At 49.3% G+C, this 24,721-nt stretch overlaps 1 protein-coding gene across 1 annotated transcript in view; it reads right to left on the reverse strand.

Annotated features, from left to right (window-relative positions):
- The window catches only part of LOC311143710 (hyccin 2-like), a 161,344-nt gene that overhangs the window by 80,683 nt on the left and 55,940 nt on the right, over positions 1 to 24,721 (reverse strand). The window contains exons 3-4 of the mRNA XM_084179578.1: positions 8,310 to 8,395; positions 2,352 to 2,453 (exon numbers count right to left, since the gene is read on the reverse strand). Coding sequence (XP_084035704.1) covers positions 2,352 to 2,453; positions 8,310 to 8,369 — 162 coding nt within the window. The 5' untranslated portion in view covers positions 8,370 to 8,395. The remainder of the gene's footprint in view (positions 1 to 2,351; positions 2,454 to 8,309; positions 8,396 to 24,721) is intronic.

The raw sequence follows: 24,721 nt of genomic DNA on the forward strand, positions 1-24,721 counted from the left end.
TGGTCTGTGTCTCCTGGAATCTAGTAGTGGACAGGGTATGTGTCTCTCCTGTACTCTAGTAGTGGACATGGTCTGTGTCTCCTGGACTCTAGTAGTGGACATGGTCTGTGTCTCCTGGACTCTAGTAGTGGACTAGGTCTGTGTCTCCCCTGTACTCTAGTAGTGGACTAGGTCTGTGTCTCCTGGACTCTAGCACTGGACTAGGTCTGTGTCTCCTGGACTCTAGTAGTGGACATGGTCTGTGTCTCCTGGACTCTAGTAGTGGACATGGTCTGTGTCTCCTGGACTCTAGTAGTGGACATGGTCTGTGTCTCCTGGACTCTAGTACTGGACTAGGTCTGTGTCTCCTGTACTCTAGTAGTGGACATGGTCTGTGTCTCTCCTGGACTCTAGTAGTGGACATGGTCTGTGTCTCTCCTGTACTCTAGTAGTGGACATGGTCTGTGTCTCCTGTACTCTAGTAGTGGACATGGTCTGTGTCTCCTGGACTCTAGTAGTGGACATGGTCTGTGTCTCCTGGACTCTAGTAGTGGACATGGTCTGTGTCTCCTGTACTCTGGTAGTGGACATGGTCTGTGTCTCCTGGACTCTAGTAGTGGACATGGTCTGTGTCTCCTGTACTCTAGTAGTGGACATGGTATGTCTCTCTCCTGTACTCTAGTAGTGGACATGTTATGTGTCTCCTGTACTCTAGTAGTGGACATGGTCTGTGTCTCCTGTACTCTAGTAGTGGACATGGTCTGTGTCTCCTGTACTCTAGTAGTGGACATGGTCTGTGTCTCCTGGACTCTAGTAGTGGACTAGGTCTGTGTCTCCTGTACTCTAGTAGTGGACATGGTCTTTGTCTCCTGGACTCTAGTAGTGGACATGGTCTGTGTCTCCTGGACTCTAGTAGTGGACATGGTCTGTGTCTCCTGTACTCTAGTAGTGGACATGGTCTGTGTCTCCTGGACTCTAGTAGTGGACATGGTCTGTGTCTCCTGGACTCTAGTAGTGGACTAGGTCTGTGTCTCTCCTGTACTCTAGTAGTGGACATGGTCTGTGTCTCCTGTACTCTAGTAGTGGACATGGTCTGTGTCTCCTGTACTCTAGTAGTGGACATGGTCTGTGTCTCCTGGACTCTAGTAGTGGACATGGTCTGTGTCTCCTGGACTCTAGTAGTGGACATGGTCTGTGTCTCCTGGACTCTAGTAGTGGACATGGTCTGTGTCTCCTGGACTCTAGTAGTGGACATGGTCTGTGTCTCCTGTACTCTAGTAGTGGACATGGTCTGTGTCTCCTGGACTCTAGTAGTGGACATGGTCTGTGTCTCCTGGACTCTAGTAGTGGACATGGTCTGTGTCTCCTGGACTCTAGTAGTGGACATGGTCTGTGTCTCCTGGACTCTAGTAGTGGACATGGTCTGTGTCTCCTGGACTCTAGTAGTGGACATGGTCTGTGTCTCCTGGACTCTAGTAGTGGACATGGTCTGTGTCTCTCCTGGACTCTAGTAGTGGACATGGTCTGTGTCTCTCCTGGACTCTAGTAGTGGACATGGTCTGTGTCTCCTGGACTCTAGTAGTGGACATGGTCTGTGTCTCCTGGACTCTAGTAGTGGACATGGTCTGTGTCTCCTGGACTCTAGTAGTGGACATGGTCTGTGTCTCCTGGACTCTAGTAGTGGACTAGGTCTGTCTCTCCTGGACTCTAGTACTGGACATGGTCTGTGTCTCCTGGACTCTAGTAGTGGACATGGTATGTGTCTCTCCTGGACTCTAGTAGTGGACATGGTCTGTGTCTCCTGGACTCTAGTAGTGGACTAGGTCTGTGTCTCCTGGACTCTAGTAGTGGACATGGTCTGTGTCTCCTGGACTCTAGTAGTGGACATGGTCTGTGTCTCCTGGACTCTAGTAGTGGACTAGGTCTGTCTCTCCTGGACTCTAGTAGTGGACATGGTCTGTGTCTCCTGGACTCTAGTTAGCCACCTGATGTTCCCGCATGGAGAGGTGAAGACAGGGCAGTGAAAGGCACATGGTGGTTACCAGGTAACAAGGATGGCACTGCCACACGGATCATGTCCTGAGTCCTCCACAGAGAGCAGACCAGCTGGTGTGGGAGGGGTATGTAGACATATGGGGTGGCAGATTCCTAGCTCTCTGCCAGCTCCGCCCACCTCGCCACAACAGAGCAACAGATAACAGTGCAGAACATTTTACATTTCAGTCATACTATTTCATACTGGTCCCCGTGGGAATCGACTGAGCCAGACGGGACACACAGTAGTCACGTTTCCTGTCCTTAAACACCACGCGGCTAACTAGGTGGGGTGGAAACAGTCTGTAGTGTGCAGGTCCTGTCTGCATCAGTCTCACCTCACTGCTGGTGTCCTGAATGACTCTGTAGAGAGCTGGCACCAGAGACTTCTTCAGGTGAAGGCTGCCTGCATATGTGGAGATGTGGGTTTCTGGTAGAGTCTGGAGAAATGAACACAGAAACAGATAGTTAGGGTGTCTGGAGGAGTCTGGAGAAATGAACACAGAAACAGATAGTTAGGGTGTCTGGAGGAGTCTGGAGAAATAAACAGAAACAGATAGTTAGGGTGTCTGGAGGAGTCTGGAGAAATAAACAGCAACAGATAGTTAGGGTTTTCGGAACAAAAACATCCTTTCACTATACAGTGGGGAGAACAAGTATTTGATACACTGCTGATTTTGCAGGTTTTCCTACTTACAAAGCATGTAGAGGTCTGTAATTTTTATCATAGGTACACTTCAACTGTGAGAGACGGAATCTAAAACAAAAATCCAGAAAATCACATTGTATGATTTTTAAGTAATTAATTTGCATTTTAATGCATGACATTAGTATTTGATACATCAGAAAAGCAGAACTTAATATTTGGTACAGAAACCTTTGTTTGCAATTACAGAGATCATACGTTTCCTGTAGGTCTTGACCAGGTTTGCACACACTGCAGCAGGGATTTTGGCCCACTCCTCCATACAGACCTTCTCCAGATCCTTCAGGTTTCGGGGCTGTCGCTGGGCAATATGGACGTTCAGCTCCCTCCAAAGATTTTCTATTGGGTTCAGGTCTGGAGACTGGCTAGGCCACTCCAGGACCTTGAGATGCTTCTTACGGAGTCACTCCTTAGTTGCCCTGGCTGTGTGTTTCGGGTCGTTGTCATGCTGGAAGACCCAGCCACGACCCATCTTCAATGCTCTTACTGAGGGAAGGAGGTTGTTGGCCAAGATCTCGCGATACATGGCCCCATCCATCCTCCCCTCAATACGGTGCAGTCGTCCTGTCCCCTTTGCAGAAAAGCATCCCCAAAGAATGATGTTTCCACCTCCATGCTTCACGGTTGGGATGGTGTTCTTGGGGTTGTACTCATCCTCCTTCTTCCTCCAAACACGGCGAGTGGAGTTTAGACCAAAAAGCTCTATTTTTGTCTCATCAGACCACATGACCTTCTCCCATTCCTCCTCTGGATCATCCAGATGGTCATTGGCAAACTTCAGACGGGCCTGGACATGCGCTGGCTTGAGCAGGGGGACCTTGCGTGCGCTGCAGAACTTTGATCCATGACACCGTAGTGTGTTACTAATGGTTTTCTTTGAGACTGTGGTCCCAGCTCTCTTCAGGTCATTGACCAGGTCCTGCCGTGTAGTTCTGGGCTGATCCCTCACCTTCCTCATGATCATTGATGCCCCACGAGGTGAGATCTTGCATGGAGCCCCAGACCGAGGGTGATTGACCGTCATCTTGAACTTCTTCCATTTTCTAATAATTGCGCCAACAGTTGTTGCCTTCTCACCAAGCTGCTTGCCTATTGTCCTGTAGCCCATCCCATCCTTGTGCAGGTCTACAATTGTATCCCTGATGTCCTTACACAGCTCTCTGGTCTTGGCCATTGTGGAGAGGTTGGAGTCTGTTTGATTGAGTGTGTGGACAAGTGTTTTTTATACAGGTAACGAGTTCAAACAGGTGGTTAATACAGGTAATGAGTGGAGAACAGGAGGGCTTCTTAAAGAGAAACTAACAGGTCTGTGAGAGCCGGAATTCTTACTGGTTGGTAGGTGATCAAATACTTATGTCATGCAATAAAATGCAAATTAATTACTTAAAAATCATACAATGTGATTTTCTGGATTTTTGTTTTAGATTCCGTCTCTCACAGTTGAAGTGTAACTATGATAAAAATTACAGACCTCTACATGCTTTGTAAGTAGGAAAACCTGCAAAATCGGCAGTGTATCAAATACTTGTTCTCCCCACTGTATAAGTGTAGTTCAGTTATCACACGAGTACTATTCACCTACTGGCCGAATTGTGCTTAAAGAGCGACTGCCTTTAAAAAGAAACAAATTATTTTGAAAAATACCTGTTTGGCATCAATAAGAGTCAGAATCAGTTATTCTAGTGACAAACGTGAGTGTAAATATATCAATAGGATCATTTTGGTCATAAAGTCAATCTCGTCTAAAATGGAGTTTGGAACATCCATGCGTCACAACGGTTAAATGAAGGTTGGGTTTTGATTTTATGATGTCCATTTGCCCACTAACATGGGGTGATTGCTCTCTATCCAATATCTCTCTATCCTGCGGTGATTGCTCTCTATCCAATATCTCTCTATCCTGCGGTGATTGCTCTCTATCCAATATCTCTCTATCCTGCGGTGATTGCTCTCTATCCAATATCTCTCTATCCTGCGGTGATTGCTCTCTATCCAATATCTCTCTATCCTGCGGTGATTGCTCTCTATCCAATATCTCTCTATCCTGCGGTGATTGCTCTCTATCCAATATCTCTCTATCCTGCGGTGATTGCTCTCTATCCAATATCTCTCTATCCTGCGGTGATTGCTCTCTATCCAATATCTCTCTATCCTGCGGTGATTGCTCTCTATCCAATATCTCTCTATCCTGCGGTGATTGCTCTCTATCCAATATCTCTCTATCCTGCGGTGATTGCTCTCTATCCAATATCTCTCTATCCTGCGGTGATTGCTCTCTATCCAATATCTCTCTATCCTGCGGTGATTGCTCTCTATCCAATATCTCTCTATCCTGCGGTGATTGCTCTCTATCCAATATCTCTCTATCCTGCGGTGATTGCCCTCTATCCAATATCTCTCTATCCTGCGGTGATTGCTCTCTATCCAATATCTCTCTATCCTGCGGTGATTGCTCTCTATCCAATATCTCTCTATCCTGCGGTGATTGCTCTCTATCCAATATCTCTCTATCCTGCGGTGATTGCTCTCTATCCAATATCTCTCTATCCTGCGGTGATTGCTCTCTATCCAATATCTCTCTATCCTGCGGTGATTGCTCTCTATCCAATATCTCTCTATCCTGCGGTGATTGCTCTCTATCCTGCGGACCTGCTCAGCAGCTTCGACTGTTTCCATAAGACAACACGTCACACGTTTTAACATCAAACACCTTTAGTTAGATGTCAAACTGCTCAACTAAAACATCCTCAGCAAAAAGGTCAACATTAATTACACATTTCTTGAGTTAACTTCAATTGATTCTGGGGATTTTGAGGAAGTAAAATAGGCTTCCGCGTCTACAGTGTCTCATGGGGACAAACATCATTAAACACGTTGAATAGGTCAGGAAACACACCTCCAAGACTGAAATCTATTTTTTCTAATGAGCAACAGAAACACACATGCCCATCAGAGAGTTTGGTGGCTCTTTAATGTGTGTAGAGAGAGACAGAGGGAGAGAGACAGGAGGCAGCCTTCACCCTCTGTCCTGCCAGGCCAGAGAGAGACAGAGGGAGAGAGACAGGAGGCAGCCTTCACCCTCTGTCCTGCCAGGCCAGAGAGAGACAGAGGGAGAGAGACAGGAGGCAGCCTTCACCCTCTGTACTGCCAGGCCAGAGAGAGACAGAGGGAGAGAGACAGGATGCAGCCTTCACCCTCTGTACTGCCAGGACAGAGAGAGACAGAGGGAAGAGACAAGAGGCAGCCTTCACCCTCTGTACTGCCAGGCCAGAGAGAGACAGAGGGAGAGAGACAGGAGGCAGCCTTCACCCTCTGTCCTGCCAGGCCAGAGAGAGACAGAGGGAGAGAGACAGGAGGCAGCCTTCACCCTCTGTCCTGCCAGGCCAGAGAGAGACAGAGGGAGAGAGACAGGATGCAGCCTTCACCCTCTGTCCTGCCAGGCCAGAGAGAGACAGAGAGAGAGAGACAGAGGGAGAGAGACAGGAGGCAGCCTTCACCCTCTGTCCTGCCAGGCCAGAGAGAGACAGAGGGAGAGAGACAGGAGGCAGCCTTCACCCTCTGTCCTGCCAGGCCAGAGAGAGACAGGAGGCAGCCTTCACCCTCTGTCCTGCCAGGCCAGAGAGAGACAGAGGGAGAGAGACAGGAGGCAGCCTTCACCCTCTGTCCTGCCAGGCCAGAGAGAGACAGAGGGAGAGAGACAGGAGGCAGCCTTCACCCTCTGTCCTGCCAGGCCAGAGAGAGACAGAGGGAGAGAGACAGGATGCAGCCTTCACCCTCTGTACTGCCAGGACAGAGAGAGACAAGAGGCAGCCTTCACCCTCTGTACTGCCAGGCCGGAGAGAGACAGGAGGCAGCCTTCACCCTCTGTCCTGCCAGGACAGAGAGAGACAGAGGGAGAGAGACAGGAGGCAGCCTTCACCCTCTGTCCTGCCAGGCCAGAGAGAGACAGAGGGAGAGAGACAGGAGGCAGCCTTCACCCTCTGTCCTGCCAGGCCAGAGAGAGACAGAGGGAGAGAGACAGGATGAAGCCTTCACCCTCTGTACTGCCAGGACAGAGAGAGACAGAGGGAGAGAGACAGGAGGCAGCCTTCACCCTCTGTCCTGCCAGGCCAGAGAGAGACAGGAGGCAGCCTTCACCCTCTGTACTGCCAGGCCAGAGAGAGACAGAGGGAGAGAGACAGGAGGCAGCCTTCACCCTCTGTCCTGCCAGGCCAGAGAGAGACAGAGGGAGAGAGACAGGAGGCAGCCTTCACCCTCTGTCCTGCCAGGCCAGAGAGACAGGAGGCAGCCTTCACCCTCTGTACTGCCAGGCCAGAGAGAGACAGATGGAGAGAGACAGGAGGCAGCCTTCACCCTCTGTCCTGCCAGGACAGAGAGAGACAGAGGGAGAGAGACAGGAGGCAGCCTTCACCCTCTGTCCTGCCAGGCCAGAGAGAGACAGAGGGAGAGAGACAGGAGGCAGCCTTCACCCTCTGTCCTGCCAGGACAGAGAGAGACAGAGGGAGAGAGACAAGAGGCAGCCTTCACCCTCTGTACTGCCAGGCCAGAGAGAGACAGATGGAGAGAGACAGGAGGCAGCCTTCACCCTCTGTCCTGCCAGGCCAGAGAGAGACAGAGGGAGAGAGACAGGATGCAGCCTTCACCCTCTGTACTGCCAGGCCAGAGAGAGACAGATGGAGAGAGACAGGAGGCAGCCTTCACCCTCTGTCCTGCCAGGACAGAGAGAGACAGAGGGAGAGAGACAGGAGGCAGCCTTCACCCTCTGTCCTGCCAGGCTAGAGAGAGACAGAGGGAGAGAGACAGGAGGCAGCCTTCACCCTCTGTCCTGCCAGGACAGAGAGAGACAGAGGGAGAGAGACAGGAGGCAGCCTTCACCCTCTGTCCTGCCAGGCCAGAGAGAGACAGAGGGAGAGAGACAGGAGGCAGCCTTCACCCTCTGTCCTGCCAGGCCAGAGAGAGACAGAGGGAGAGAGACAGGAGGCAGCCTTCACCCTCTGTCCTGCCAGGCCAGAGAGAGACAGAGGGAGAGAGACAGGATGCAGCCTTCACCCTCTGTCCTGTGAACCTGAAGACAAACAGCACAGGGACCAGTTGGGGAGACAGATGGACAGAGGGGTCTGTCAGGGACCAGTTGGGGAGACAGATGGACAGAGGGGTCTGTCAGGGACCAGTTGGGGAGACAGATGGACATATCAAAGGGGGTATGTATTAGGGCTGGGAATTGACCTCACCATACGATATTATCACCATACTTAGGTGCCGATACGATATGTATTGCTCACTCTATGTATTGCTCACTCTATGTATTGCTCACTCTATGTATTGCTCACTCTATGTATTGCTCACTCTATGTATTGCTCACTCTATGTATTGCTCACTCTATGTCTGCTGCAAAGAGACAAGAGAGAGCATGAGAAAATGAGTTTATCAGTCATGGAAATAAAAATGCTGAAAACATGTTGGCTCAATATATAAAAAAGTATCTATATAATATTGTCCAAAAATAATATTGCGATATGTAACTGGATGGATTTGTTTTCCCATCATTAGTATGTATGTGGTGTGTGTCTGAGTCATGTCTGTGACCCACCTTGAATTCTGACAGCCATTCCTCCACCACTCCTCTCTGCTCCAAGCTGGAGCCCAGCATCTTCCTCACAGACCTCCCTCAGACACCTAGAGAGAGAGAGAGAGAGAGAGAGAGAGAGAGAGAGAGAGAGAGAGAGAGAGAGAGAGAGAGAGAGAGAGAGAGAGAGAGAGAGAGAGAGAGAGAGAGAGAGAGAGAGAGAGAGAGAGAGAGGAAGGAAGAAAGGGGGAGAGAGAGAGAGAGGAAGGAAGGGGGAGAAAAAGAGAGAGGGAGAGAGAGAGAGAGGAAGGAAGGGGGAGAGAGAGAGAGGAGAAAAAGAGGGAGAGAGAGAGAGAGAGAGAGAGAGAGAGAGAGAGAGAGAGAGAGAGAGAGAGAGAGGGAGAGAGGGAGAGAGAAAGGAAGGGGGAGAGAGAAAGAGAGAGAGGAGAAAAAGAGAGAGAGGGAGAGAGAGAGAGGAAGGAAGGGATGGGAGAGAGAGAGGAGAAAAAAGAGAGAGAGAGGAGAAAAAAGAGAGAGAGAGGGAGAGAGAGAGAGGAAGGAAGGGGGAGAGAGAGAGAGAGGAGAAAAAGAGAGAGAGGGAGAGAGGAAGGAAGGGGAGAGAGAGGAGAGAGAGAGAGAGGGAGAGAGAGAGAGGAAGGATGGGGAGAGAGAGAGAGAGGAGAAAAAGAGAGAGAGAGAGAGAGGAAGGAAGGGGGAGAGAGAGAGAGAGAGAGAGAGGAAGGAAGGGGGAGAGAGAGAGAGAGAGGAAGGAAGGGGGAGAGAGAGAGAGAGAGAGAGGAAGGAAGGGGAGAGAGAGAGAGAGAGAGAGAGAGAGAGAGAGAGAGATGTTAACTGTAGAACCCATAGCAGCCGTCGACGGCCTTTCTTTAAAATACTATAGCGGCCTTAAACTGCCTTGTTTTACTAACAACAATATCTGTGTCAATATCGCATAATCAACTTGCTTACAACCTGTTGTGGTATTCGCGTGGCTGTTGTCATCAACGAGAAACCGGGTATGCTGTCATTTGACTTCATTACTCAAAATAATGGAGCTGAAGCAGACATGACTTTTCACAGTGAAAGAGGCTTTATCTACAGTGCCTTCGGAAAGTATTCAGACCCCTTGACTTTTTCCACATTTTGTTTGGTTAAAGCCTTATTCTAAAATTGAATAAATTGTTTTTTTCCCCCTCATCAATATACACACACACACACACACACACACACACACACAATACCCCATAATGACAAAGCAAAAAGAGGTTGTAGAAATTTTGGCTAATTTATAAATGGAAAACCCCCCAGAAATATCACATTTACATAAGTATTCAGACCTTTTACTCAGTACTTTGTTTTAGCACCTTTGGAAGCGATTACAGCCTCGAGTCTTCTTGGGTATGACGCTACAAGCTTGACACACCTGTATTTGGGGAGTTTCTCAGATTCTTCTCTGCAGCTCTGTCAGGTTGGATGGGGAGCATCGCTGCACAGCTATTTTCAGGTCTCTCCGGAGATGTTAGATCGGGTTCAAGTCCAGGCTCTGGCTGGGCCACTCAAGGACATTCAGAGACTTGTCCCGAAGCCTCTCCTGCGTTGTCTTGGCTGTGTGCTTAGGGTCATTGTCCTGTTGGAAGGTTAACCTTCGCCCCAGTCTGAGATCCTGAGAGTTCTGGAACAGGTTTTCATCAAGGATCTCTCTGTACTTTGCTCCGTTCATCTTTGCCTCGATCCTGACTAGTCTCCCAGTCCCTACCGCTGAAAAAAATCCCCACAGCATGATGCTGCCACCACCATGCTTCACCATAGGGATGGTGCCAGGTTCCCTCCAGACATGACGCTTGACATTCAGGCCAAATAGTTCAATCTTGGTTTCATCAGACCAGATAATCGTGGTTTCTCATGGTCTGAGACTCCTTTAGGTGCCTGTTGGCAAACTCCAAGTGGGCTGTCATGTGCCTTTTACTGAGGAGTGGCTTCCGTCTGGCCACTCTACCATAAAGGCCTGATCCCTGACCAAGGTTCTTCTCCCCCGAATGCTCAGTTTGGACGGGCGGCCAGCTCTCGGAAGAGCCTTTGTGGTTCCAAACTTCTTCCATTTAAGAATGATGGAGGCCACTGTGTTCTTGGGGACCTTCAATGCTGCAGAAATGTTTTGGTACCCTTCCCCAGATCTGTACCTCGACACAATTCTGTCTCGGACAATTCCTTCGACCTCATGGCTTGGTTATTGCTCTGACATGCACCGTCAACTGTGGGACCTTATATAGACAGGTGTGTGCGCCTTTCCAAATCATGTCCAATCAATTGAATTTACCACAGGTGGACTCCAATCAAGTTGTAGAAACATCTCAAGGATGGTCAATGGAAACAGGATGCACCTGAACTCAATTGAGTCTCATAGCAAAGGGTCTGAATACTTATGTAAATAAGGTTTCCGTTTTTATTTTTAAATACATTTGCATAAAATTCTAAAAACCTGTTTTCGCTTTGTCATTATGGGGTATTGTGTGCAGATTGATGACAATTTTTATTTATGTAATCCATTTTAGATTAAGGCTGTAACAGAACAAAATGTGAAAAAAGTCAAGGGGTCTGAACACTTTCCGAAGGCACTGTATGTTGTTTGTTGATACGGATTCGGACACGTCCTTGCACTTTGAAAAGCGATGTCGAGGTGAGTGAAATAAGTAAACAGCAGATATATGTGCAAATAGTCCGTGTAGCAAAGATGAGCTGTTCAGGAGTCTTATGGCTTGGGGGTAGAAGCTGTTGAGAAGCCTTTTGGACCTAGACTTGGCGCTCCGGTACCGCTTGCCGTGCAGTCTATGACTAGGGTGGCTGGAGTCATTGACAATTTTGAGGGCCTTCCTCTGACACCTCCTGGTATAGAGGTCCTGGATGGCAGGAAGCTTGGCCCCAGTGATGTATTGGGCCGTACGCACTACCCTCTGTAGTGCCTTGCGGTCGGAGGCCGAGCAGTTGCCATACCAGGCGGTGATGCAACCAGTCAAGATGCTCTCGATGGTGCAGCTGTATAACCTTTGCGGATTTGAGGACCCATGCAAAATCTTTTCAGTCTCCTGAGGGGGAATAGGCTTTGTCGTGCCCTCTTCACGACTGTCTTGGTGTGTTTGGACCGTGATAGTTTGTTGGTGATGTGGACACCAAGGAACTTGAAGCTCTCAACCTGTTCCACTACAGCCCCGTCGATGAGAATGGGGGCGTGCTCAGTCCTCTTTTTTTTTTTCTTTTTTTGTCAGCTAACTAGTTGGTTGTTTTGTCTGGTTTCTACAGATGTAATTGATATGGAACGGCCCAAGCTGCTTGCTACAGCTAGCTAGCTAACTAGTTAGTCTGTCAGGCAAGAAAAGTTGTGTGTAGCAGTACATTTGGGCTGCGTTCACAAAGCGTCAACCTCAGCTGTCACTTTCACTAGCTAGCCATACAGATAACCAGCTAACTAGCCACCGAAATGAAGGCTAGAGTCATTAGTGTTTATCTGTTGGGCTTAGCATATGGTTTGGCATGTTTGCTAGGTGCAGATATCCATAGGCTATATAGTGCCTCATTTTCCTATTATTTGACAGCGTTGCTGTCGTGTTAGGGTAGTAGATGGCCGCACAGTGGAGCTCATATGATGAGTTGGATATTTGTTTACATAGCCAGCTAACAAGTTGCTCGTTCTGTCCCAACTTCCTAACTCATCAGCTAACATTGGCCAACTCTATAGTTCGTCTGTCAGGCAAGAAAGCAAGAGTTTATTGGAGGAGACAGTGTGTGTGTGGTGGGGGGGGGGGCATGTAACTGTATCACACAATTGATTATGGAAACCCCTTATTAGGAAGAGAGTATGTGTATGGTTGAGAAAAACAAAGTGGAAGAGAGATTATATTCCTGACTACTATTGTATCCTATTTGTTGGTCCTCTCCTTTCTCTCTGTTACTCGGTTCCTCTAGGTCAGTGAAAGAGAAGGAAGTGATGTGGAGACTCAGGGCTCAGCAGCAAAAGGCAGGGAGGAAATGTTAGTGATGATTACAGGGATAGAGATGTGGAGCGAGGGAGAGGAGGAAGCAGAGGGAAAGGAGGAAACAGAGGGAGAGGAGGAAACAGAGGGAGAGGAGGAAGCAGAGGGAGAGGAGGATGCAGAGGGAGGATGAAACAGAGGGAGAGGAGGAAACAGAGAGAGAGGAGGATGCAGAGAGAGAGGAGGGTGCAGAGAGAGGATGAAACAGAGGGAGAGGAGGAAGCAGAGGGAGAGGCTGAAGCAGAGGGAGAGGAGGATGCAGAGGGAGAGGATGAAACAGAGAGAGAGGAGGATGCAGAGAGAGGATGTAACAGAGGGAGAGGAGGGTGCAGAGGGAGAGGAGGGTGCAGAGGGAGAGGAGGATGCAGAGGGAGAGGATGTAACAGAGGGAGAGGAGGATGCAGAGGGAGAGGAGGATGCAGAGAGAGGATGTAACAGAGGGAGAGGAGGAAGCAGAGGGAGAGGAGGTTGCAGAGAGAGAGGAGGGTGCAGAGAGAGGATGAAACAGAGGGAGAGGAGGAAACAGAGGGAGAGGAGGTAACAGAGGGAGAGGAGGAAACAGAGGGAGAGGATGAAACAGAGGGAGAGGATGAAACAGAGGGAGAGGAGGATGCAGAGGGAGAGGATGATGCAGAGGGAGAGGATGATGCAGAGAGAGGATGTAACAGAGGGAGAGGAGGAAGCAGAGGGAGAGGATGCAGAGAGAGGATGTAACAGAGGGAGAGGAGGGTGCAGAGGGAGAGGAAGATGCAGAGAGAGGATGTAACAGAGGGAGAGGAGGAAGCAGAGAGAGGATGTAACAGAGGGAGAGGAGGGAGCAGAGGGAGAGGATGATGCAGAGAGAGTGGAGGGTGCAGAGAGAGGATGAAACAGAGGGAGAGGAGGATGCAGAGGGAGAGGAGGAAACAGAGGGAGAGGAGGCAGCAGAGGGAGAGGAGGATGCAGAGGGAGAGGAGGAAACAGAAGGAGAGGAGGAAACAGAGGGAGAGGAGGATGCAGAGGGAGAGGAGGATGCAGAGGGAGAGGAGGATGCAGAGGGAGAGGAGGAAACAGAGGGAGAGGAGGAAACAGAGGGAGAGGAGGATGCAGAGGGAGAGGAGGATGCAGAGGGAGAGGAGGATGCAGAGGGAGAGGAGGAAGCAGAGGGAGAGGAGGAAGCAGAGGGAGAGGAGGATGCAGAGGGAGAGGAGGATGCAGAGGGAGAGGAGGAAGCAGAGGGAGAGGAGGATGCAGAGGGAGAGGATGATGCAGAGGGAGAGGAGGATGCAGAGGGAGAGGAGGAAGCAGAGGGAGAGGAGGATGCAGAGGTAGAGGAGGATGCAGAGGGAGAGGAGGATGCAGAGGGAGAGGATGAAGCAGAGGGAGAGGAGGATGCAGAGGGAGAGGAGGAAGCAGAGGGAGAGGATGAAGCAGAGGGAGAGGAGGATGCAGAGGGAGAGGAGGAAGCAGAGGGAGAGGAGGATGCAGAGGGAGAGGAGGATGCAGAGGGAGAGGAGGATGCAGAGGGAGAGGATGAAGCAGAGGGAGAGGAGGATGCAGAGGGAGAGGAGGAAGCAGAGGGAGAGGAGGATGCAGAGGGAGAGGAGGAAGCAGAGGGAGAGGAGGATGCAGAGGGAGAGGAGGATGCAGAGGGAGAGGAGGATGCAGAGCACAAGGTGAGGTTCATTCAAAGTGATGGCTAACAAATCATTACGCAATAACTGACAGTAAGAGGCCTGTGAGTAGACGGGAGTTATAAGGTTGGTGTATTACATAAGCAGGCCCTCACCAGTCACTATGAATCTCAAATCTACAGGACACCAACCGTTAGAGCCTGCTGCCCTCGGACAGAGACAGTAGCGTGACTGACCAGCAAACCGGGAACATTCCCAGAACATTCAGTTCTAGTTGGGGTTTTATCTAACATTAGGATGATAACATGTTTTTGACTGAATGTTCTAACATTCACTAAAATGTTGTGCACAACATCTGTAACAACCACCACAGAACATCCCTCAAAAGTTCTCATTAGGTTTCCAGGTAATGTACAATGACAAAAATATAAATGCAACATTACACACATCCTCTCTTCTCCAGACCATCTCCGGTGACCTTCTCCCTTACCTCACCTCGCTGATCAACTCATCCTTGACCGCTGGCTATGTCCCTTCCGTCTTCAAGAGAGCGAGAGTTGCACCCCTTCTCAAAAAACCAACACTCGATCCCTCTGATGTCAACAACTACAGACCAGTATCCCTTCTTTCTTTTCTCTCCAAAACTATTGAGCGTGCCGTCTTTAGCCAACTCTCTTGCTATCTCTCTCAGAATGACCTTCTTGATCCAAACCAGTCAGGTTTCAAGACTGGTCATTCAACTGAGACTGCTCTTCTCTGTGTCACGGAAGCTCTCCGCACTGCTAAAGCTAACTCTCTCTCCTTGTCCTTCTAGACCTGTCTGCTGCCTTTGATACTGTGAACCATCAGATCCTCCTCTCCACCCTCTCCGAGTTGGGCATCTCCGGCGCGGCTCACTCTTGGATTGCGTCCTACCTGACCGGTCGCTCCTACCAAGTGGCGAGAAGCTGTCTCCGCACCACGTGCTCTCATCACTGGTGTCCCCCAGGGCTCAGTTCTAGGCCCTCTCCTATTCTCGCTATACACCAAGTCACTTGGCTCTGTTATATCCTCACATGGCCTCTCCTATCATTGCTACGCAGACGACACACAACTAATCTTCTCCTTTCCCCCTTCTGATAACCAGGTGGCGAATCGCATCTCTGCATGTCTGGCAGACATATCAGTATGGATGACGGATCACCACCTCAAGCTGAACCTTGGCAAGACGGAGCTGCTCTTCCTCCCGGGGAAGGACTGCCCGTTCCATGATCTCGCCATCACGGTTGACAACTCCGTTGTGTCCTCCTCCCAGAGTGTGAAGAGCCTTGGCGTGACCCTGGACAACACCCTGTCGTTCTCCGCTAACATCAAGGCGGTGACCCGATCCTGCAGGTTCATGCTCTACAACATTCGGAGAGTACGACCCTGCCTTACACAGGAAGCGGCACAGGTCCTAATCCAGGCACTTGTCATCTCCCGTCTGGATTACTGCAACTCACTGTTGGCTGGGCTCCCTGCCTGTGCCATTAAACCCCTACAACTCATCCAGAATGCCGCAGCCCGTCTGGTGTTCAACCTTCGCAAGTTCTCTCATGTCACCCCGCTCCTCCGCACACTCCACTGGCTTCCAGTTGAAGCTCGCATCTGCTACAAGACCATGGTGCTTGCCTACGGAGCTGTGAGGGGAACGGCACCTCCGTACCTTCAGGCTCTGATCAGTCCCTACACCCAAACGAGGGCATTGCGTTCATCCACCTCTGGCCTGCTGGCTCCCCTTCCTCTGCGGAAGCATAGCTCCCGCTCAGCCCAGTCAAAACTGTTCGCTGCTCTGGCACCCCAATGGTGGAACAAGCTCCCTCACGACGCCAGGACAGCGGAGTCACTCACCACCTTCCGGAGACACTTGAAACCCCACCTCTTTAAGGAATACCTGGGATAGGATAAAGTAATCCTTCTACCCCCCCTTACCCCGCCCAAAAAATTAATAATAATAATAATAAAGTAAAGTGGTTATCCCACTGGCTATAAGTTGAATGCACCAATTTGTAAGTCGCTCTGGATAAGAGCGTCTGCTAAATGACGTAAATGTAAATGATAGAGTTATGGTCAGATTTGCCAAATGGAGGGCGAGGGAGAGCTTTGTATGCGTCTCTGTGTGTGGAGTAAAGGTGGTCTAGAGTTTTTTTTCCTCTGGTTGCACATTTAACATGCTGGTAGAAATGAGGTAGAACGGATTTCAGTTTCCCTGCATTAAAGTCCCCGGCCACTAGGAGCGCTGCCTCTGGATAAGCGTTTTCCTGTTTGCTTATGGCCTTATACAGCTCATTGAGTGTGGTCTTAGTGCCAGCATTGGTTTGTGGTGGTAAATAAACAGCTACGAAAAAATATAGATGAAAACTCTTGGTAAATAGTGTGGTCTACAGCTTATCATGAGAAACTCTACCTCAGGCGAGCAAAACCTTGAGACTTCCTTAGTATTAGATTTTATGCACCAGCTGTTGTTTACAAATATACACAGACCGCCACCCCTTGTCTTACCGGAGTCAGCCGTTCTATCCTGCCGATGTAGCGTATATCCCGCCAGCTGTATGTTGTCCATGTCGTCGTTCAGCCACGACTCGGTGAAACATAAGATATTACAGTTTTTAATGTCCCGTTGGTAGGATAACCGTAATCTTAGGTCATCCAATTTATTTTTAAATGATTGAACATTGGCTAATAGGATTGATGGGAGAGGCAGATTACTCGCTCGCCGTCGGATCCTTACAAGGCACCCCGACCTACGTCCACGATATCTCCGTCTCTTTCTCATGCGAATGACGGGGATTTGGGCCTTGTCGGGTGTCTGTACAAACAAACCAACCATCATGGTCCAAACACACCAAGACAGTCGTGAAGAGGGCACGACAAAGCCTATTCCCACTCAGGAGACTGAAAAGATTTGGCATGGGTCCTCAGATCCTCAAAAGGTTCTACAGCTGCACCATCGAGAGCATCCTGACTGGTTGCATCACCGCCTGGTATGGCAACTGCTCGGCCTCCAACCGCAAGGCACTACAGAGGGTAGAGCGTACGGCCCAGTACATCACTGGGGCCAAGCTTCCTGCCATCCAGGACCGCTATACCAGGCGGTGTCAAAGGAAGGCCCTACAAATTGTCAAAGACTCCTGCCACCCTAGTCATAGACTGTTGTCTCTGCTACCTCACAGCAAGCCGTACCGGAGCGCCAAGTCTAGGTCCAAAAGGCTTCTTAACAGCTTCTACCCCCAAGCCATAAGACTCCTGAACAGCTAATATAATGGCTACCCAGACTATTTGCATTGTGTCTGGATGTAGCTAGCAAGCTAGCCAATGTTAGCCAGTTAGCTTGGGTGTTTGACTGCCATTGTGAGGTCAGAACGCTCGGATCAACCCTACTCATCGGCCAGAGCATCAAGTGTGTGCTCTGAACGCTCCGAGAGCGAAACGAGATGGGTGGGGCTAATGTGGGTGTGAACGATGGTGAATGGGTGTAGACAAAGAGCTCTTCAGTAGGTACCAAAACATTCAAAGGCCATTTTCTCAAAAGTGAGATTACAAGTTTATCAACTTTCAAAGCAGAATAACTTTCCCATTGTTCCTTAAATGCAGTGTTAGTGTATGTTGTTCATGATATACCATTGTGTAGCTCTGTCTCTCAGCTTTTATCCAATGTAAAAAACACAATTTCAAATTTTGCTACATAAGACCGAATCAAGGCGGTCGGTCACAAACGGGATCAGCCTAAATGGTGTCAGCCCTTGTCTAAATGTTAAGTTTTTTATTGTTTTTGTCTATGTATGTTTTGTTTGTTGTCATTCTCTAGTGCCTTCTAAGCTCATCAGTATGCTAACGACCCTGGGACTGAACACCTCCCTCAGCAACTCGATATGTGTGTCAGCGGGAGGCCATTAGGGGCTGGGTGTCTTTGGGCCGTAGCTGACAAGGCGAGCACTCTACCTGGTGACCAGCGGAGGGCGCCGAGGGGCAGTACGATTCCCAGAATCCATCCATCACATACATACGGCCTAGCCCAGGGACCAATTGGTACTAATTATCAGCCCGGCAGCTGGGGCTCATTAGCCCCTTCTTAGAATCAGGTGCACTAGATTGGCTAACCCTTACCCTAACCCTAGATTGGGGTTGGAGCAAAAACCTACAGGACTGTTGCTCTCCAAGAACGGGTTTAGAGGAGAGAGGGCTCTAGGGGAGAGGTTACTGGAGAGAGGTTACTGGAGAGGGGTTACTGGAGAGGGGTTACTGGAGAGAGGTTACTGGAGAGGGGTTACTGGAGAGAGGTTACTGGAGAGAGGTTACTGGAGAGAGGTTACTGGAGAGAGGTTACTGGAGAGAGGTTACTGGAGAGGGGTTACTGGAGAGAGGTTACTGGAGAGCCCTGATGTAGAGAATTGAGTTTGATCCCAAAACGGAGAAAAAAAGAGCCAGCCAAGAATTGTGCATAGAATAGAAATCTGCTCTCCTCTCTTCTGCTACAGACCATATCTGTATTATGCGGTCTCTCTTTTCGTCAGAATGTCACGAGGAGGACTGGGAATTCAAAGCAGTCACGAGGAGGACTGGGAATTCAAAGCAGTATTCTGTCTCTTCCTCGTGTCAAACACCCAGACAGCAGGATCTCTCCACAGTAACCTGTTACTATGGCAATCTGTCAGGAGTGACACTGGGCCCCTGATGGCATCAAACTGGACCATATTGTGAAATAAAATGCAATAGATGTTACAATGCACATATACAGTTGAAGTCTGAAGTTTACATACACTTAGGTTGGAGTCATTAAAACTCGTTTTTCAACCACTCCACAAATTTCTTGTTAACAAACTATAGTTTTGGCAAGTCGGTTAGGACATCTACTTTGTGCATGACACAAGTAATTTTTCCAACAATTGTTTACAGACAGATTATTTCACTTATAACTCACTGTATCACAATTCCAGTGGGTCAGAAGTTTACATACACTAAGTTGACTGTGCCTTTAAACAGCTTGGAAAATTCCAGAAAATGATGTCATGGCTTTAGAAGCTTCTGATAGGCTAATTGACATAATTTGCTTCAATTGGAGGTGTACCTGTGGATGTATTTTAAGACCTACCTTCAAACTCAGTGCCTCTTTGCTTGACATCATGGGAAAATCAAAAGAAATCAGCCAAGACCTCAGAAAAAAAATGGTAGACCTCCACAAATCTGGTTAATCCTTGGGAGCAATTTCAAAACGCCTGAAGGTACCATGTTCATCTGTACAAACAATAGTACCGTACACAAGTATAAACACCATGGGAACACGCAGCCGTCATACTGCTCAGGAAGGAGACGCGTTCTGTCTCCTAGAGATGAACGTACTTTGGTGCGAAAAGTGCAAATCAATCCCAGAACAACAGCAAAGGACCTTGTGAAGATGCTGGAGGAAACAGGTACAAAAGTATCTATATCCACAGTAAAACGAGTCCTATATGGGGTGGTCAGCAGCAGTCGGGAGAGGACGTGTTTTTCTCTAGCTCTCTAGCTGGAGGTAAGCAAACTTCTCATTTGGTGTTGAGTATAGCTTAACCATGCATTAGATCGTAGGTTGGTAGTTAGTTGTAGTTAGGTATTGTATTTATTATAGGTTAGTATTGTTGTTATTGTAGGTTTCCGTAGGTTATTGTAGGCTAGTATTGAAGCTCGAGGCTAGCTAGCTCTCTAGCTGGAGGTAAGCAAACTTCTCATTTGGTGTTGAGTATAGCTTAACCATGCATTAGATCGTAGGTTGGTAGTTAGGTATTGTATTTATTATAGGTTAGTATTGTTGTTATTGTAGGTTTCCGTAGGTTATTGTAGGCTAGTATTGAAGCTCGAGGCTAGCTAGCTCTCTAGCTGGAGGTAAGCAAACTTCTCATTTGGTGTTGAGTATAGCTTAACCATGCATTAGATCGTAGGTTGGTAGTTAGTTGTAGTTAGGTATTGTATTTATTATAGGTTAGTATTGTTGTTATTGTAGGTTATTGTAGGTTAGTATCGAAGCACGAGGCTAGCTAGCTAGCGGGTAGCTACTGGTAACGATTAGCTGTTCCCACTGTTAAATGTGCTTCTAGCCAACGTTTAATTTTTGCTGTGTTCTGCGTTAGCTGGAGGTAAGCAAAGCTGGAGGTAAGCGTAGCTGGAGGTAAGCAAACTTCTCATTTGGTGTTGAGTATAGCTTAACCATGCATTAGATCGTAGGTTGGTAGTTAGTTGTAGTTAGGTATTGTATTTATTATAGGTTAGTATTGTTGTTGTTGTAGGTTTCCGTAGGTTATTGTAGGTTAGTATCGAAGCACGAGGCTAGCTAGCTAGCGGGTAGCTACTGGTAACGATTAGCTGTTCCCACTGTTAAATGTGCTTCTAGCCAACGTTTAATTTTTGCTGCGTTCTGCGTTATGTAAGGAACTAGACACGGACATGAATCATCTGTTTAGTGTGCTAACACACTCTTGGCAGTTTGTTGTAACCAAGTATTGGTGCTAATTGTGTGTTAATGGATGCTAGCTTGCTAGTTAGCTACGGCGTCATAGCTAGGTATCGTGGGTAGCTACTGTGTCTTGGCAGTGTCTTCCGCCGTGCCGGCTGTAGCACGAAGCGAGCTAATTAGCCGTTTTTTCGAACAGAGTCAGAGTCAACACAGTAGCCATTGTGTGCCGGGTGTAGCACGAAGCTAGCTAGCTAGCCGTTCTTCAAACAAAGCCAACACAGTGGCCATTGCTAGCTACCCAGCACGACCAGCGAACGGTGCGGTAGTAGCTAATTACAATATACTTGTCCTAGCTAGCCAATGTTGAATCATTGCTGCGTCATGAAAGGAACTTGACACAGACACGAATGATCTGTTTAGTGTGTTATCACACTATTGGTGGTTTGCTGTGACCAAGTGTTTGTGCTTGGCTGTGTGTTACTGGATGCTGGCATGCTGGTTAGCTAGTTAACACACTATTGGTGGTTTGTTGTGAGTATTGGTGCTTAACTGTGTGTTAAACTGTGTGTTATTGGATGCTAGCATGCTAGTCAGCTATGGTGTCATAGTTGGCTAGCTGAATAAAGTGGGTTTGAGTTTATTCCTTTAAACATTGAACAACTGTTCAGTGAAACAATTTTAGTTTCTGAGGTAGAAGTTTTTGGTGAGGGAGGCCCCCCTCTCTCCTCTCCCAGATGCTTAGCTCATTTCATTCCGATCTCCTCTGCATTTTTGTAGCCATTTGCTACAGCCTGTCAACTATGCCTCTGCCTATCCCTGTTCTCTCGTCTCTGCACAGGCTACACAAACAACGCACAACACCGCGCGGCTGCTGCCTCTCCAACCTGGTGGTCCCTGCTCGCACCCCTCACCTGGAGTTCCAGGTCGCAGGCAGCCTCTGGAACTGCCGTTCTGCTGCCAACAAAGCTGACTTCATCCCAGCCTATGCCAACCTCCAGTCCCTCGACTTCCTGGCGCTGACGGAAACATGGATCACCACTGAAAACACGGCTACTCCTACTGCTCTCTCCTCGTCTGACCATGTGTTCTCGCATACCCCGAGAGCATCTGGTCAGAGGGGTGGTGGTACAGGAATCCTCATCTCTCCCAAGTGGACATTCTCAATTTTTCCCCTAACCCATCTGTCTATCTCCTCATTTGAATTCCATGCTGTCACAGTCACTAACCCATTTAAGCTTAATATCCTTGTCATCTATCGCCCTCCAGGTTCCCTTGGAGAGTTCATCAACGAGCTTGACGCCTTGATAAGTTCCTTTCCTGAGGATGGCTCACCCCTCACAGTTTTGGGGGATTTCAACCTCCCTATGTCCACGTTTGACTCATTTCTCTCTGCCTCCTTCTTTCCACTCCTCTCCTCTTTTGACCTCACCCTCTCACCGTCCCCCCCTACTCACAAGGCAGGCAATACGCTTGACCTCATCTTCACTAGATGCTGCTCCTCTACTAATCTCACTGCAACTCCCCTCCAAGTCTCCGACCACTACTTTGTTTCCTTTTCTCTCTCGCTCTCCTCCCACACTACTCACTCTGCCCCTACACAGATGGTAATGCGCCGCCGCAACCTTCGCTCTCTCTCTCCCACTACTCTCTCCTCTTCCATCCTATCATCTCTTCCCTCTGCTCAATCCTTCTCCCTCCAATCTCCTGATTCTGCCTCCTCAACCCTCCTCTCCTCCCTTTCTGCATCCTTTGACTCTCTGTGTCCCCTATCCTCCCGGCCGGCTCGGTCCTCCCCCCCAGCTCCGTGGCTTGATGACTCACTGCGAGCTCACAGAACAGAGCTCCGGGCAGCGGAGAGGAAATGGAAGAAAACTAAACTCCCTACCGACCTGGCATCTTTTCACTCCCTCCTCTCTACATTTTCTTCATCTGTTTCTGCTGCTAAGGCCACCTTCTACCACTCTAAATTCCAAGCATCTGCCTCTAACCCTAGGAAGCTCTTTGCCACATTTTCCTCCCTCCTGAATCCTCCTCCCCCCCCCCCCCCCCCTCCTCTCTCTCTGTGGATGACTTCGTCAACCACTTTGAAAAGAAGGTTGACGACATCCGATCCTCGTTTGTTAAGTCTAATAACACTGCTGGTCCTGCTCACACTGCCCTACCCTATGCTTTGACTTCTTTCTCCCCTCTCTCTCCAGATAAAATCCTGCGACTTGTGACTGCAGGCCGCCCAACAACCTGCCCGCTTGACCCCATCCCCTCCTCCCTTCTCCAGACCATCTCCGGTGACCTTCTCCCCTACCTCACCTCGCTGATCAACTCATCCTTGACCGCTGGCCATGTCCCTTCCGTCTTCAAGAGAGCGAGAGTTGCTCCCCTCCTCAAAAAACCAACACTCGACCCCACTGATGTCAACAACTACAGACCAGTATCCCTTCTTTCTTTTCTTTCCAAAACTATTGAGCGTGCCGTCTTTAGCCAACTCTCTTGCTATCTCTCTCAGAATGACCTTCTTGATCCAAACCAATCAGGTTTCAGGACTGGTCATTCAACTGAGACTGCTCTTCTCTGTGTCACGGAGACTCTCCGCACTGCTAAAGCTAACTCTCTCTCCTCTGCTCTTGTCCTTCTAGACCTGTCTGCTGCCTTTGATACTGTGAACCATCAGATCCTCCTCTCCACCCTCTCCGAAATGGGCATCTCCGGCGCGGCTCACTCCTGGATTGCGTCCTACCTGACCGGTCGCTCCTACCAAGTGGCGTGGCGGGAAGCTGTCTCCGCACCACGTGCTCTCACCACTGGTGTCCCCCAGGGATCGGTTCTGGGCCCTCTCCTTTTCTCCCTATACACCAAGTCACTTGGCTCTGTCATATCCTCACATGGTCTCTCCTATCATTGCTACGCTGACGATACACAACTAATCTTCTCCTTTCCCCCTTCTGATAACCAGGTGGCGAATCGCATCTCTGCATGTCTGGCAGACATATCAGTATGGATGACGGATCACCACCTCAAGCTGAACCCTGGCAAGACGGAGCTGCTCTTCCTCCCGGGGAAGGACTGCCCGTTCCATGATCTCGCCATCACGGTTGACAACTCCGCTGTGTCCTCCTCCCAGAGTGCGAAGAGCCTAGGCGTGACCCTGGACAACACCCTGTCGTTCTCCGCCAACATCAAGGCGGTGACCCGCTCCTGCAGGTTCATGCTCTACAACATTCGGAGAGTGCGACCCTGCCTTACACAGGAAGCGGCGCAGGTCCTGGTCCAGGCACTTGTCATCTCCCGTCTGGACTACTGCAACTCGCTGTTGGCTGGGCTCCCTGCCTGTGCCATTAAACCCCTACAACTCATCCAGAATGCCGCAGCCCGTCTGGTGTTCAACCTTCCCAAGTTCTCTCATGTCACCCCCCTCCTCCGCACACTCCACTGGCTTCCAGTTGAAGCTCGCATCCGCTACAAGACCATGGTGCTTGCCTATGGAGCAGTGAGGGGAACGGCACCTCTGTACCTTCAGGCTCTGATCAGTCCCTACACCCAAACGAGGACATTGCGTTCATCCACCTCTGGCCTGCTGGCTCCCCTTCCTCTGCGGAAGCACAGCTCCCGCTCAGCCCAGTCAAAACTGTTCGCTGCTCTGGCACCCCAATGGTGGAACAAGCTCCCTCACGACGCCAGGACAGCGGAGTCACTCACCACCTTCCGGAGACATTTGAAACCCCACCTCTTTAAGGAATACCTGGGATAGGATAAAGTATTCCTTCTAACCCCCCCCCCCCCCCAAATTGTAAAGTGGTTATCCCACTGGCTATAGGGTGAACGCACCAATTTGTGAGTCGCTCTGGCTAAGAGCGTCTGCTAAATGACGTTAATGTGCCCTTGAGCAAGGCACTTAACCCTAATTGCTCCTGTAAGTCGCTCTGGTTAAGAGCGTCTGCTAAATGACTAAAATGTAAATGTAAATGTCTATATCGACATAACCTGAAAGGCCGCTCAGCAAGGAAGAAGCCACTGCTCCAAAACCGCCATAAAAAAGCCAGACTACGGTTTGCAACTGCACATTGGGACAAAGATCGTACTTTTTGGAGAAATGTCCTCTGGTCTGATGAAACAAAAATACAACTGTTTGGCCATAATGACCATCGTTATGTTTGGAGGAAAAAGGGGGTTGCTTGCAAGCCGAAGAACACCATCCCAACCGTGAAGCACAGGGGTGGCAGCATTATCATCAGGGACTGGTGCACTTCACAAAATAGATGGCATCATGAGGAGGGAACATTATGTGGATATATTGAAGCAACATCTCAAGACATCAGTCAGGAAGTTAAAGCTTGGTTGCAAATGGGTCTTCCA

This window comes from Coregonus lavaretus (assembly GCF_964263955.1).
Source record: "Coregonus lavaretus genome assembly, chromosome: 16".
In the NCBI taxonomy this organism is placed as follows: domain Eukaryota; kingdom Metazoa; phylum Chordata; class Actinopteri; order Salmoniformes; family Salmonidae; genus Coregonus; species Coregonus lavaretus.